At 48.8% G+C, this 14408-nt stretch overlaps 1 protein-coding gene across 3 annotated transcripts in view; it reads left to right on the top strand.

Moving 5' to 3' along the window:
• The window catches only part of TMEM51 (transmembrane protein 51), a 53417-nt gene extending 39373 nt beyond the window's left edge, over positions 1 to 14044 (top strand). For all 3 annotated transcript variants that reach the window (XM_037828470.1, XM_037828469.1, XM_037828471.1), the window contains exons 2-3: positions 9887 to 10428; positions 12946 to 14044. In XM_037828470.1, coding sequence (XP_037684398.1) covers positions 10088 to 10428; positions 12946 to 13351 — 747 coding nt within the window. In that variant the 5' untranslated portion in view covers positions 9887 to 10087 and the 3' untranslated portion in view covers positions 13352 to 14044. The remainder of the gene's footprint in view (positions 1 to 9886; positions 10429 to 12945) is intronic.
• Positions 14045 to 14408: the final 364 nt, after the last annotated feature.

The following is a 14408-nucleotide window of genomic DNA, read 5'->3' as shown; positions in this document are numbered from 1 at the left end:
CCCCACAGGTCTGTGAAGGATAGCCAAGAGGTTTCGTAGTAACTCGCTGACTTCCCAGCGCTCCTCTTCCTGGAAGCTGCCAGGCGCACTCCTGCCTCGGAGCCCGTGTCCTGGGGGTTCCTGCTTTACTGGAACATTCTCCCCCAGAGAGCCATGTGCTTCCGAGCTGTGCCCAGAGATCACGTTCTTGGTGATTGTCTGCCCTGAACACCGAATTAAAATCACTGCCCCCAGCACCCCCTCCCGTCCCCTGCTTTCTTGCTTGCCTCCAGCTGGAGTCCCCGTCTCCCTCGGTACAGAATTTACTCCACTGTGTGGTGTCTGGAGCATAAGGGCAAGGCCTTTGGTCTGCTCTCATCAGTTCTCTGTCCCCAGCACTTAGAGAAGCCCCTGGCACGTGGTAGGTGCTTAATAAATATTTACCAAGCAAACGAATAAATCTGCTAAGAACCCAGGAAGGTAGATACAGTATAATTCCCCTTTTACAGACGAGAGCCCTGAGGCCGAGAGGTAATAGTGAACTTGTCTAGTGTACGAATGAGTGGTGAAGTTGAGATGTGGACCGGGTCTGGGGTCCAGAGCCCTCACTGGGAAACCGGGTGGAGTTCGACACTCGCTAACGCCTGATGCTACAAGGTCCCTGATGCCATTTTTTCAGCTCTTCCCTCCCCTATGAAAAACATTTGCTGCCCAGTGCCTCCGGGGTTGGAAGAGAACCAAATGAATGACGGCGGTGTCCAAAACTGCCTGCCGCCCAAGGACACACTCTGTGTCCGATGGCACCCGGCTTCACAGGAGCCTGGCTGGCAGCCAGGAACACAGATCCGAAGCAGTGAAGTGGGTACACTCCCCACTCCCCTCCTGAACCCGTAATCCTCCCACACCCCCAAACCGCAGAGCCAAGTCTCGGAATCAGTCAGCTGCCCTGGCCTGGGAGGCTGGCTGTGACATGGCACGTTAATTTCCAACTCGTGCCCAGAGGGGAGTGTCCATGGGGGGACGCAGGGCCCATCCTCATTAATGGGAAGTCTGCCCTGCCTCAGTTGCCCTGTGGATGAGGCCAGCCTGACCAAGGAGGCTTTGCGGACAGACGGGGTCACCGCTTACGAAGCTGTGGGGCCTGGGGCAAGTTTCTTAACCTCTCTGTGCCTCTGTGGAAAAATGTATGAAAGTGGTTGTTGGATGGAATAAATGGGCTAATCCACATGAAGCACTTAGTGGTGCCCAGCACAGACTCAGTGCGCTACTTGACAGCAGGAGTTTCTGTGGCTGTGCTGGGGGCCTGCAGTGGGTGTGGGGGTGTGGTCAGCTTGGGGCTCACTCTGCTGCCCAGAGATGCCACCGACAAGAGCCTGGAAAAGGATTGAGGCATCGGGCTCACTTTGCGTTGAGGGGGCTGCAGATCTGGCTGCCACCTGGCATCCCACAAGCACCAGATGTGACCCTGGCCGAGGAAGACACAGAGATATTCCATTCCCTGAGGAATCTTGACAGTGACTGGGGCCCTCCAGACTGGGGTCCCCAGTGCCAGCCCCTGACATAGGGCCACACGCCAGGCACCTGCTTAGAGAAGACACTGTGTTGAGCTCCAAAAGGACAGATCCTGGTTCATTAACTTGCTCCTTCCAGAGATGGTCCCTGGAGTCTCCAGAATAAACCTGTCTTCCTTAACTTCACCAACACCAACAGGTCATCACGGAGCCTGGTGATGCCGGGTCTTTTATGTTGGGGGGTGGGGGCTGTGCAAGTAGCGCTGCATTCTGGGGGATGTCCCCTTAACCATCTCCAAGGGATTCCTCAGGCTGAACCCTCCCCTTGGAACCCCAATCTCCTCCTACCCCCAGGCACCACCCATGGAAATTTTACACACACGCCAAAGCCCTGCAAAGCTGCTTCTTCATCTTCTCACTCCCCTCAAGTTGAATTTTCGCTCCTTCCATAGCCTCATTATTTGTGCCCCATTTTAGCAGTACAATTTAGTGGTTAAAGGCATGAGTTTTAGAATGAGACATATTAGGCCTGCCTTATGCTAGCTGTGTGGCCTCGGATAAGTTGCCTTAACTCTCTGAACCTCTGTTCTTTATCTATAAAATAGAACTAGTAATTATTAAATGATTATGCCCCAAAAGAGCTCAACACAGGGTCTGGCAGAGTCAGTGTCCAACATACATTCGCTATTACTCTGATTTTGACTTCCTTCTGGGAAAAATCCCCAGCTCCCTGCCGGATTGTGAAAGTGTGATTCACACATCTGTGTGCCCCATACCCCAACCCCCTAGTATGAGATAGGGGCTCAGGAATTGTTTGAATCCAATTCTTTAAAAAGTCACTTCAAAAGAAATGTATGTGTCACCCCTCACGCTCTCGGGATGAAACACCGCTGGAGGTGAAGGGGCCGCGCTCGGCATCAGCGTGGGACCCTCATTGCAGCCAGCCTGCCGGGCACAGGGGGTGGCCCACGGGGACTCGGCCTCGTGGGAGCTGCGTGACACGAGTCACAGACGGTGGACCCTGAAGTCAGCTGGATTTGATAGTGACCCTTAATTCTGCTGCTCTGTGACCTGGGGCAAATTGCTACCCTCTCTGAGACTCAGAGATGTGGGGCTAATCATTCCTTGAAGGGTGACCGGGAGGAATGGAAGATTCTATTAAGGGTACCTGATGTGCAGTGTCAGTTGCTGCTGCTATCATTACTGCCACTGCTGTCGTTACTCTGCCTGGCAGGTTGTGTAACCTCCATCTTTTCTCTTTCCCCACCAGCTCTCTGACTCAGGCAGCCCTCCTTTCCCTCCCTTCCACCTTTATGACTCATTTACCCGTTGATTTTTATCTCTCCCAAGTGCACAGGCTAAAACATCCCTGGTGCTCGGATGAAACAGGAACCCGAGACCCTCTGACCTTGTTCTGTGGAAAGCTGGCCTGAAGCCCCCTCCGAGGTGGGACAGGAGCAGCGGTGGCGGCTCAGGGCCTTTTTTCCCAGTGACCCCACTGAATTGGACTGGGACTTGGTGACAGAAGTGATTGTGGGCTGAAACGTGGCAGAGGGAACCCCTCTGAATTCTTTCTTTGTGGTGTGAGTGCAGCACAGCTTGGTTCCTCGCCAGTCCCTTCCCCAGCTAGGCAGACTGGCAGGAAGAGGTCAGGGCCCTGAGAATGGTCAAGGAGCCTCTTTGTCGTGGATGCCGATCACGCGACCAGACACTTCCAGCTGAGGTGCTCTCACCCTAAAAGCTGCCTGTTTCAGTATGTCCATGGGGCAAAGCTCAAGGGCCACAAGACTTCAGGTACCGTTCGTTGATTCTGGGGAGCCTCAGTTTCCTTGTCTGTAAAGTGAAGGATCTGGATTAGATCCCTGGTTTCTGTTGTGCAGATTTAGTTAAACTGTTGTTTTTATATTAGAGTTCATGGAGACTCCATTCCAGATGTGGGTGGGCAGTGACAACCCCCCACCTGTATCTCAGCCAGGTGGCACGCTCTGAAGTCCAGAGCTGGGACCACCCCTCCCTGGCACAGCTCTCCCCACCGCTCCCTCCACCCCCACAGAGAGATCCCCACTGGCTCAGGTAGTGGGTGAAGGCAGTGGCCACCCAGGTTGGGGGAGCAGGGCTTGGGGGCTCTCATGTTCTCCTGCTGACCCCCAGCCTTCTCCAAAGACCAGGGAACCCCTGAACCGTCACCCCCCACCAGGGAATATCAGAAGAGTCACCTTCACCAATCAGAATGAAAATCATGTTCAATCTGGGCACCTTTTCTGTATGGCCAACAAATATTTGCAGACAGATACAAGACTTGGTTATCCGGGTACTCCCAAAAGTTAGCTCTGGTAAGCTTCTCCACCTTGGTGCCAGCCTCAGACTAGAAATTTCCCTGATTGATATAGGGCATCAGTTAAACTTTTTAACTTGCCAGATAAGTCATTCATTCTGCAAATATTTGTTAAGTACCTGTTAGGTTCCTGGCATATGTGCTGGTGTTGGAGTTAAAGTGGTAAGCAAGGCAGACAAGAAACTTCTCTCAGGACTTTACCCTCCAGTAGGGGGACGGTCAACAAGAAAACAGAAACAAGTTCATTATACATTGCAATGGAAAGTCATCCAGGAACTAAGCAGGTGCTGGTGGGTACCTGGGGGAGGGAGGGGATATTTCACATAGAGCAGTCAGGTGGTGTTTGAGCTGAGGCAGGAGTAAAGACCTGGCCAAACAAGAGGCAGGTGGAAGAGCATTTCAGGCTGAAGGAACAGCAGGTGCAAAGGCCCTGAGTCAAGAAGTGCTTGGCGTGATTGAAAGGCAGAAAGGAAGCTATGGCGGGTCAGTGGGACGTGAGTGAAGGTACAAGAGAGGCAGGGGCCACATCCAATCCAGTGGGGTTCAAAGGCCATGGCCTAGGAGTTTGGATTTTATGCTAAGTGTAAAGCACTTTTGGAAATTCTTATTGTGAAATATTTCAGCCCATCAAAAGAGTATATATAAGATATATGTGAAGTTTAAGGAGGAAAAATAATACTGAGTAAACGCCCATGTCTCCTTCAGTTTTCCACTCCCCAGTCCCCTTCCTCACTCCTCCCTGGAGGAAGCTACAATCCTGAGTTTTGAGTTGATTATCTTTGCATTTGTTTATAATAGTACAAAAATATTGCAATGTGTTATTTGGTTTGCCCTGTTTTTTTTTTTTTTTTTTTAATCTTCATTTTATTGAGATATATTCACATACCACGCAGTCATACAAAACAAATCATACTTTCGATTGTTTACAGTTCCATTACATACTGGTACATTCATCACCCAAATCAATCCCTGACACCTTCATTAGCACACACACAAAAATAACAAGAATAATAATTAGAGTGAAAAAGAGCAATTGAAGTAAAAAAGAACACTGGGTACCTTTGTCTGTTTGTTTCCTTCCCCTATTTTTCTGCTCATCCATCCATAAACTAGACAAAGTGGAGTGTGGTCCTTATGGCTTTCCCAATCCCATTGTCACCCCTCATAAGCTACATTTTTATACAACTGTCTTCGAGATTCATGGGTTCTGGGTTGTAGTTTGATAGTTTCAGGTATCCACCACCAGCTACCCCAATTCTTTAGAACCTAAAAAGGGTTGTCTAAAGTGTGCATAAGAGTGCCCACCAGAGTGACCTCTCGGCTCCTTTTGGAATCTCTCTGCCACTGAAGCTTATTTCATTTCCTTTCACATCCCCCTTTTGGTCAAGAAGATGTTCTCTGTCCCACGATGCCAGGTCTACATTCCTCCCCGGGAGTCATATTCCACGTTGCCAGGGAGATTCACTCCCCTGGGTGTCTGATCCCACGTAGGGGGGAGGGGGTTTGGCCTGTTTTTGAATTTCATATAAATGGAATTATGCTGTGTATCTTCCGCAGTGTGCTTTTCTGCTCAGCATATTGGTCAGAATTGTCCGCGTTGGTGCCTGTAGCTGCAGTTGATTCATTTTCCCTGCTGCATAGGACTCCCTGGAGGTCACTGTCATAGTTTATCCTTCTCCTGGGACATGACATTCAATTTTCTAATGTTGAACCAACCCTACATTCTTGGGATTAAACACAATTTGATTGTGATGTGTTATGGTTTTTTTTTAAAACCATATTGTATTCCATTTGCTGGTACTGCATTACTTATTTGGGATTTTTGCTTCTGTGTTGGCTGATCTGATTGGCCTGTAATTTTTATTTCTTATCCTTTTCTGGTTTGGGTGTAAAACTTATACATTCCTCATAAAATGACCTGGGGAGGGTTTCCTCTTCTTCTGTTCTCTGGAACGTTTGTATAAGATGGAATTCACTTCCCCTCAAGTCTGTGATAAAACCATCACAATGTATTTGTTAAATGTCAGCTACCATCCTGTCATCCTTCTGCAACCTGAGTGTTTTTGTGCAGCATCCCAGCTTCTTTTGGTACCATTTCTTCATGCGTCTACCCCTATCCTGCCCGCTGCCCCCTCCCCCCCAAACCAAGCCAAAGGAAACACATGCGTCTGCCATGAACTCCTAAAATTGAAGTGCTCATGGCTTACTTAGAAAGCCATGTCTCTGTGGGGTTGTTTTTACAGGTGGATCCTTATACCCTGCAGCTCTGTCATTCCAACTTCTGACAACTTATGTGCCAGGATATTCACTACAGCTTTATAGTAGTGAGAAGTTAGAAGTTGCCTGAATAGCCAGTCATCTGGATTTGGTTAGATAAATTATGGTACACACAGTTTTAGCATTGAAGAGTTGTTTCCTCCTGCATCTCCCCAGGTAACAATTTTTCTTAAAACCCAGCTGCGGGATCATCTGCTCGTCCCTTAGGGCTGCATTCAATATGGGCAGGGACATGGACACTGCAGGGGTCTAGAAATGAGTCTGGCCGTGCTGGGACCCCAGGTTACCCACCGAAGCGGCTCCGTTTTAGGAATGTGATGGAAACCATGTGGTCCCAGTCCTCCAAGCCCAAAATTAGCTTCTTTCCATATTTTGAAAGGGAAAGAACACCGTGCTAAATATAAAGCTGGTGCCGTCCAGGGTGAACAAGCCGGGCACAAGATAAACAGCTGCCAGCAGCACCTTCAGGGCTGCGTCTCCACCTCCCCCAGCAACCCCGTCGGAATCCTGGGCTCCGGAGGGAGGGCAGAACCTGAGGAACAATTTTAAGCTACTGCTGGACGCCTAACCCTGCCATTAACCCCAAAACCCAAAAGCTTTATTTCACTTTTTTATTTTGAAAGCAGCATGTGCACATTTCTATGTTTCCCAATCCTTATTTCCCCAGTAAGAAAAAGGAAAGAAAATTGCCCACAATTGCACCACACAGAGAAAATAACTATAAACATCATGGTATATGTAACTTGAGTGTTTTGAGATATAATGTAATACATGCAATCGGTGTTTCTCAATCTTTTTTTTTTTTTTTTTCTTTTCTTTTCTGTTTATCGCTCCCCAGTGGAGGCTTTTCTGATATCCTTTTTGTAATCACTCCCTCCTCTTGTGAAATTTTAATTCCACAGATATACCGTTAGGCACTGTGGCCTTTTGGAAAGCCACAAACCATTGTAATAGCCACGATGTTTCACACCTATCCCCCCCAAGAACCATTTTTCACCCCCTGGTGGGTGATCTTTCTCTCTCTGTGTTGAGAAAGCAGGCCTTAAATAATATTAAGTCAAACCTTTCTGTAAGAGATCACTGAGGACCAGTCATACACCATTACACCATTCTAGGTGCTTTGTGTACATTTACTTGTTTACTTATCACAGCTCCCCTATGAGGAGGATACTAGAGAGCTATAATATCTGCTTTACAATTGGGGGGAAATGAGGCACAGAGAAGTTAAGTAACTTGCCCAAGGTCACACAGCTGGGAAGGAGCGGAGCCAGGATCCAAACCCTGGCAGCCACTGAGCTACACACCCGTTCTAATGGTTAAAAGTTCAAACTACAGAAATAAAGAGCATGAAAGGTACACTTCCCAAGCCCCCTCTGTCCCTAGAAGCAGTCACTGGTAGAAGTTGGGAATGTGCCCCATCCGTAGGCTTTTTACATATGTATTTGTATATATATAAAAATATTAAAAAGTTGCTTTTTAACATAAGTAGAATCACCCAGTCTTTTTTCCTATACATTCATATATACATATCTGTGTTTACAAATCTTTTAAAATTAGAATTGCACTGAAATATTGTGGGTCTTTTTTAACCTTGTTATTTGACTCAATTGAGACTATAATTTAGTAACTGTGTGTATCATAATTAATTCAACCAAATCCAGATGACTGGCTATTCAGGCAACTTCTAATTTCTCACTACTATAAAGCTGTAGTGAATATCCTCGTACACAAGTCATGGAAGTTAGAATGACAGAGCTGCAGGGTATAAATATTTTTTTTTTAAGCTTTTGATCCCTAAATGCCAAAACTTGCCATCTAGAAAAATTGTATGAAATTGCCCGTCCCAACAACCTCACCCACACTGGGTGGTTTTAATCATGGACAGTATAACAGGCAAAAAATGTCTGCACCCTGATGTTTTAATTTCTGCCACGACTCTCTTCTGAGGCCTGTTTACCCACATGACAGTGTAGGACAAAGCTTGAACCAAGAATTAACGTGACTCGGGAGGGATGGGGGTGAGAGTGGCCCCAATACTGAATCTAATAAACACATCGTCACTGTCCCAAGTACAAGGCCTGCCTGCTGGGCGGATGCTTGGTAAATGGTTTTGTTACCTCTCCTGCTTCCAGCACACACCTCGGAGCCGTGCACCTTTCCATCACTGACCCTGACCTGCTCCCAGACACATCTGGGCAGAACCAGTGCATTCCTAGAGCTGCCAGCCCCCTCACTTCCTCCCGTCACTGTCCATGAGTGATACTGAGAGAAGCAAATACCTGTGAGCATACGAGAGAATGTTCTCATCCATCTTGCTCCAACTGTCTGCAGCAGGATCCCTGTTCAATGACTTGTACGCCGCACACGTGTGCATGCACACACATAGCATCAGGGTGCAGGCCCTATTTTGCCAGTGCCCCCCAGTCTAAGCCAGGATGCCCTGCTACCTAACTCCACAGTTCCTGTACTTTCTTCCCACTTTATTGTTATTTCTTACAGGCTGTTTCCCTGCCAGCCTGGGGGACCCCCAACCCCCAGCCCTTACTTTCTTTCCTGGTGTTTTTGCCACGCTGCCCACACTGCTTAGCGGGTAGCAAATGCCTAACAAATATTTGTAGAGTGAAAAAATGAAGAAAGAGACTTCTAGCTGTTAAATGATGTTGCCCCAAATATTTTTGCAGTATCTTTTAACCAAGTAACCAGTTGCTGATTTAGCCGGTTGTTTGATGAGAAAATACCTCCGCAGCATCAAATTTCAAGCAGCCTGCTTTGCCGCCCTTCTAGAAAGATTGGAAAGACTGCAGATTGGAAACAGGACCCTTGCCCATCTAAATTCCTGTGAAGTTTTACAGTTTCCCAGGGTTCCTACCCCAGAAATGATCTAGTGAGGAGGGGTCAGCAAAGAGCATGGCCTGCTCCTCCTCCTTGGACCCTGAGACTGTGACACCCAAACCCTGAAGGGGACGTGCTCCTCCCTCACTTTCCCAACCAACCAAGGTCCTGGAATCCTAGGACTGCTGGCTGCTCCCTAGACTTTACTTGCCCGCTGTTCACTTCTTCAGACATTGATTTGGCGAACATTTTCTGAGTCTCTGCCAAGTGCCAGACTCAGGGGTGACAATGAGGTGGTCACTGGTAGAGAGAGACTGCTGCCGTAGTTGCTGGAGCCTTGTGGGGGCCCTCAGAGGGGACGTCTGAGCTGGGGTGACCAGAGAACTGCAGAAATGCCAGAGGCAGGTACTCAAGGAAGGGCAAGGTGGCAGATGAAGTGGGAGAGGCAGGGGCAGGTTATGGCAGCCAGGATGTCATGCTAAGGAGCCTCAGTTTTCTCCCAAAGGAAATGGGGAGCTATCAAGGGTGGTAAACAGATTGCAGCAGGCTGATGGAACTAGGATGTACTGCTGACTGATACCTGTCGCCCAGGAGGTTTCATTACAACAGTGGAACACGGCTCAGCCACACCATAGTCCTCCCTCTTTGCCATACCCAGTGAGAGTCGAGATTGCACTCCACTTCGTTAGCTTCCACAAGATGTTTTAATGACCCAAGCTCTGATCTTTCTAGTGTCCTGCAGCGAAAGGTCTGGCTTTTCCTTTTCAACTGAGCGTAGGCAGATCAGCCTGCCTTCTGCAGGCTCAAAGAAAAGAGCAGGAGCACGTGAGACATCTGGAATGCATCAGAGATGAGGCCCAACCAGAGCCAGTAGCTCAGGACCGCTTCTTAACTCTGCAGAGTGTCTTGAATCTGGACTGATTTTCCTCTCCTCTTTCTGCTTTCCTTCCAGACTTCCCGGCCGCCGAAGTCCACCCGGGATGCCTCACCCTGGCTCAGAAGCATCCCTTGAGAGTTCAGCTGATGTATTTTGAGTGCAGCGCCGGAGATTTTGTTTCGCGTGTTCAAGGGGTTTTGGCTACTGCTGCTGCTGCTGCTGCTGAGTTTTCTTTCTTTCTTCCGTTTAACGGGGACTTGCCCCGCTCCCGCTGGCATGATGGCCCAGTCCAAGGCCAACGGCTCGCACTACGCGCTGACCGCCATCGGCCTGGGGATGCTGGTCCTCGGGGTCATCATGGCCATGTGGAACCTGGTGCCCGGGTTCAGTGCCACGGAAAAGCCGGCGGCCCAGGGCAACAAGACCGAGATCGGCAGTGGCATTCTCAAGAGCAAGACCTTCTCCGTGGCCTACGTGCTGGTGGGGGCTGGGGTGATGCTGCTGCTGCTCTCCATCTGCCTGAACATCCGGGACAAGAGGAAGCGGCGGCAGAGCGAGGAGATCCCACACGTCCAGCACCCGGCGGGCGGCCCACCTCATCCCCAGGAGGAAGACAGGTGAGGACCGGCCCAGCCCGGAGCAGGGGCTGGATGCACCCCGGGCTCGCTTGTCCAACTGTTAGGACATTCTCAGCTAGGAGGTTTCACGTTCACGTTTTCTGCCTTTGAGCCTCTGTACAATGGTTTATAATTTTATAAATAACTTTATACTGCTCTATCAGAGCTTCCCAAATGACGTGCCGGGAATGGATCGCAGGTGTGCCGAGATTTTGATACCCCTGGAGAACCTGAATGGGGCCCCGGATAGCCAGATTCCCCAGACTGGCTGCTTGTCCACTTGCCCCCATGTGCTGAGTTCAAATCTCGGCTCTGCTTTGATGTGAAAAGGTTGAGTTTCCTAGGGCTGCCTTAATGACCTCACACTGGGCAGCTTAAAACAACGGAAATGTATCCTCTTTCAGTTCCGGAGGCCCGAAGTCCCAACTCAAGGTATCAGCAGGTCCAGGCTGCCTCTGAAGGTCCCAGGGGAGAATCTTTCCGTGCCTCCTCTGGCTGCTGGGGGCTCCAGGCCTCTCTTGGTTTGTAGCAGCATCGCTTCTTTCTCTGCCTCCATCTTTCCATGGCCTTCCTCCCTGGGTGTCCCCTCCTTGGTCTGTGTCTTCTCTTCTCATAAAGATTCTCGTCTTTGGATTTAGCCTCACCCCACCCAACCCCCCAGTTAATCCAGGATGTTCTCACCTTGAGATGCTTCACTTAATTACATTTGCAAAGACCACCTTTTTCCAAACGAGGTTGCGGTCACAGGGATGGGAGTTAGGACTGAGACATCTCTTTTTTGGGGGGGGGGTCCCCCTTTCAGTCCACCACAGTTGGAAAGAGGTGCTCTATTTGACCAGATACTCCATAAACAAGTTTAAAAGGTAAGTGATAAATTGGGGAACATAAGATAAAGGTTAATACCCCTATTTTAAAAAAAAAGAGCTCTGACAAATTAATAGGAAAGGTGAACACACTCAGTGGGAAAATGGACAACGAGAATAAACAGCCTTTTGTCGTGTCCAGTCAGTAGCTGTTCAACCTTGTTAGTCATGAGATGCAAAGAGTAGAAAGGTGCCAGGGTTTTTGCCCATCTTGTTGGCCAAGAGAGACATTCTTCAGCATCGGAGTATTGCTGGGAGTGTGGGCATAATCTTTCTAAAAGGGAATTTCACTGTAAGAGGCAGCACTGAAAAACGTGTCCCTGTCAGTTCTATTCCTAAGAGTTTATCCTTGGGAGATAATCACACGGTGTACAAGGGAGTTTGTACCAGGATGTTTATCTTAACATTGTTTAGAATAGAAAAAACTTAGATATCATCTAAATATGCATGCATTGATCGAGTTAAATTATGACATGTCCATTTAATGGTATTCTGGGCAACCTTTGTTGATCTTTATCTGATAATGTGGAACTGTATCCACAAGATCGAGAAAAGGAAATTATGAAACAGCATCTTTGGTAAGGTCCCAATCACATAAAATGTTGTGGATGTGGGATTAGAGGGGGGATTTAGAATGGTGAACACCAGGATGTCAATAGTGGTTATCTCCAGGTGATAGATTTGGGAGGTTTTTATTTTCTTCCTTAGATTTTTCTGCATTTGCAGTTTCTACAACAAGCATGTCTTATCTTTATAATGGGAGGGGAGTTGTTTTATTTTGGGAAAAAGTAAACCTATTTTCTGATAATAAAAGGTAATACATGCTTATTCTAGAAAAGAACAAAGAAGGGAAATCAGTCATCCATAATCACCCACCCTAGCCACAAGCACACTCTGTTCAATGCCAAAGGAGGATGAGGGGAAAGCCAAAGCAAGCAGTGAGGTTTCTGATGTTGCCCATCTCCATCCACAGGTTGAAGTTATGGTCCTGGAAAGTGGCTGTTGATGCTACTTCCTATAAGTGTGTAAAAGTCATCCCGCCTTTTTTGTTTTCTCTTTCAAAAGGAAATGAGATAAGCCTGAGGATCTATCTTTTGAGTCTTTGGGGAACTCAGAAAATAAAATCACAAAATAATTTTTGAAGATACATGTAAATTTTATATTTCAGATATTTCTTCTCTACCTGGGGGCAACCATTTTGCTTCACCTTAGCAGCTCTTGCATGCATTTTTATGTTGACTTTGGCCAAAGAACTGGCTGGGCATCGGCATGGCCCCATCAGCACGTTAAGTGTGAGGCTTAAAGGCAAGAGGGGTTTAGCACCCAGCGTAGCAGCCAAGAATGTGCCCTTCACTTCCTGCCCTCCCCACTTGCTGAAGTATGACCCTGTTGTCCAACCTCAGTATATCGGTTTCCATGTCATTAGGAAGCCAGATTGCTTCATCTCGGTACGGTTCTTAGAACACTGTCCAGTTCCTGGTAAACAGTTCAGTGTTGGTTTTTATTGCTTCTGGGACCCATTTATCATTTACGGGGCTGGTGTTTGAGCTCCTGCAGACGCAGCGCCATCATGGGCTTTGGGGTCCATTTATTTGTGATCGCAAGTGACTCGAGCGGATGCTGACTCTGCATGTCTGTGTTTGGTGTCTTGCAGCCAGGAGGAGGAGGAGGTGTCCTCCAGGTACTACGTCCCCAGTTACGAGGAGGTGATGAACACAAACTACGCAGAAGTGAGGGAGGTCGACCAGAACCCCAGGCTGAGCGTCTCTCTCCCCTCCTACGAGTCCTTGACGGGGCTTGACGAGACGAGCCCCACAACCACCAGAGCCGATGTGGAGCCGCACCCCGGGAACCCACCGGACAGACAGAACTCCAAGCTGGCCAAACGCCTCAAGCCCCTGAAGGTGCGGAGGATTAAATCTGAAAAGCTCCACCTCAAAGACTTCAGGATCAGCCTCCCTGACAAAAATGTCCCACCTCCCTCCATTGAGCCCCTGACTCCCCCTCCACAGTACGACGAGGTCCCCAAGAAGGCTGCCGATGCCCGGCCGCCCGACTGAGGGGCCCCTCACCGGCCATGCTCCCTCCGATCCGTGCACACCGTCTGCACCCACAGACTCCAGACGGGGCTGAGGTGAGGGCCCGATGCGCCCCGAACTCTTTGGACAGGGTGTGGGGCGTGTCGTGAGCGAGTGACTTTGACATTCCACAGAACCTTAGTAGCTGACGAAGCCCCTGAACCTCCCGTTTCTGTGGGTCCCCCAAGGCGAGAGCTGCATCTTCCTCCTGGTCCTCCCTCACCCCGAACTGTTGGCGAGAGCACCCCTCTTCTGAGGCGGAGAGGACATCTAGCAGCTGGCGTCGGTCGCGGGGGTTTTGTTTTGCTTCCACCAGGACTGTTTTGTTTCAAAAAAGAAAACAAGCTGTGCCTTTGCTTTCTTCACCGGAGCCCTGAACTGCGGGTGGACGACGTGATTCAGCTTTGTAGAAAGGACTCGGGGCTGCTACATGAATTACGTGAAAGAAGATGGTGTGGGGGTGAGGCCCGGCCGGGGGCTCTCTCAGTCCGTGATGCTGTCAGTTCTTTGAGGGCCTGAGGCCTGAGGAACTTCAGCAGATGAGGAATAAGATAATAATAGTTTAGGAGTCTCTCCTATGTAACGGCAAAAAGGAAAGCGGTATGAGATGTTCCATTCCTTCTAAAATGCCGTGCAACTGAGCTTTTTATAATAAAATATTTTATATGTGGTAAATTTGAGTGTTCAGTTACTTTAGCAGCTCTTCGCAACTGACTTTCTTTAATAATGACCATATTGGTTGATATGTACTCAACACTTCTTGTGTGCCAGGCACTGTGCTAAGCGCCTGGCATATGTGTTATCCTGTTTAGCCTGTGCTACAAGCCTGGTGGTATTGTGCTTCTGTGTGTCAGCTCGCTGAGGCCCCTGTCACACCACTAGTAAGTGGCAGAGCCCGGAGTTGAACCTGGGCCACCTAGCTCCGGGGCCTGAGCTCTTAAACCCTCCACTGTGCAACTCAGTGTAAAGAGCTCTTCTGGGCTTGAAGGAGGGCTTCTGCTCCCTGAGATCTAAGACCATCCTCATGGACTCGGTGCCC

The sequence above is a fragment of the Choloepus didactylus genome, chromosome 2, assembly GCF_015220235.1.
Source record: "Choloepus didactylus isolate mChoDid1 chromosome 2, mChoDid1.pri, whole genome shotgun sequence".
NCBI lineage: Eukaryota > Metazoa > Chordata > Mammalia > Pilosa > Megalonychidae > Choloepus > Choloepus didactylus.
The sequence above is the reverse complement of the archived record's forward strand: the minus strand, read 5'-3'. Positions and strand labels throughout refer to the sequence as shown.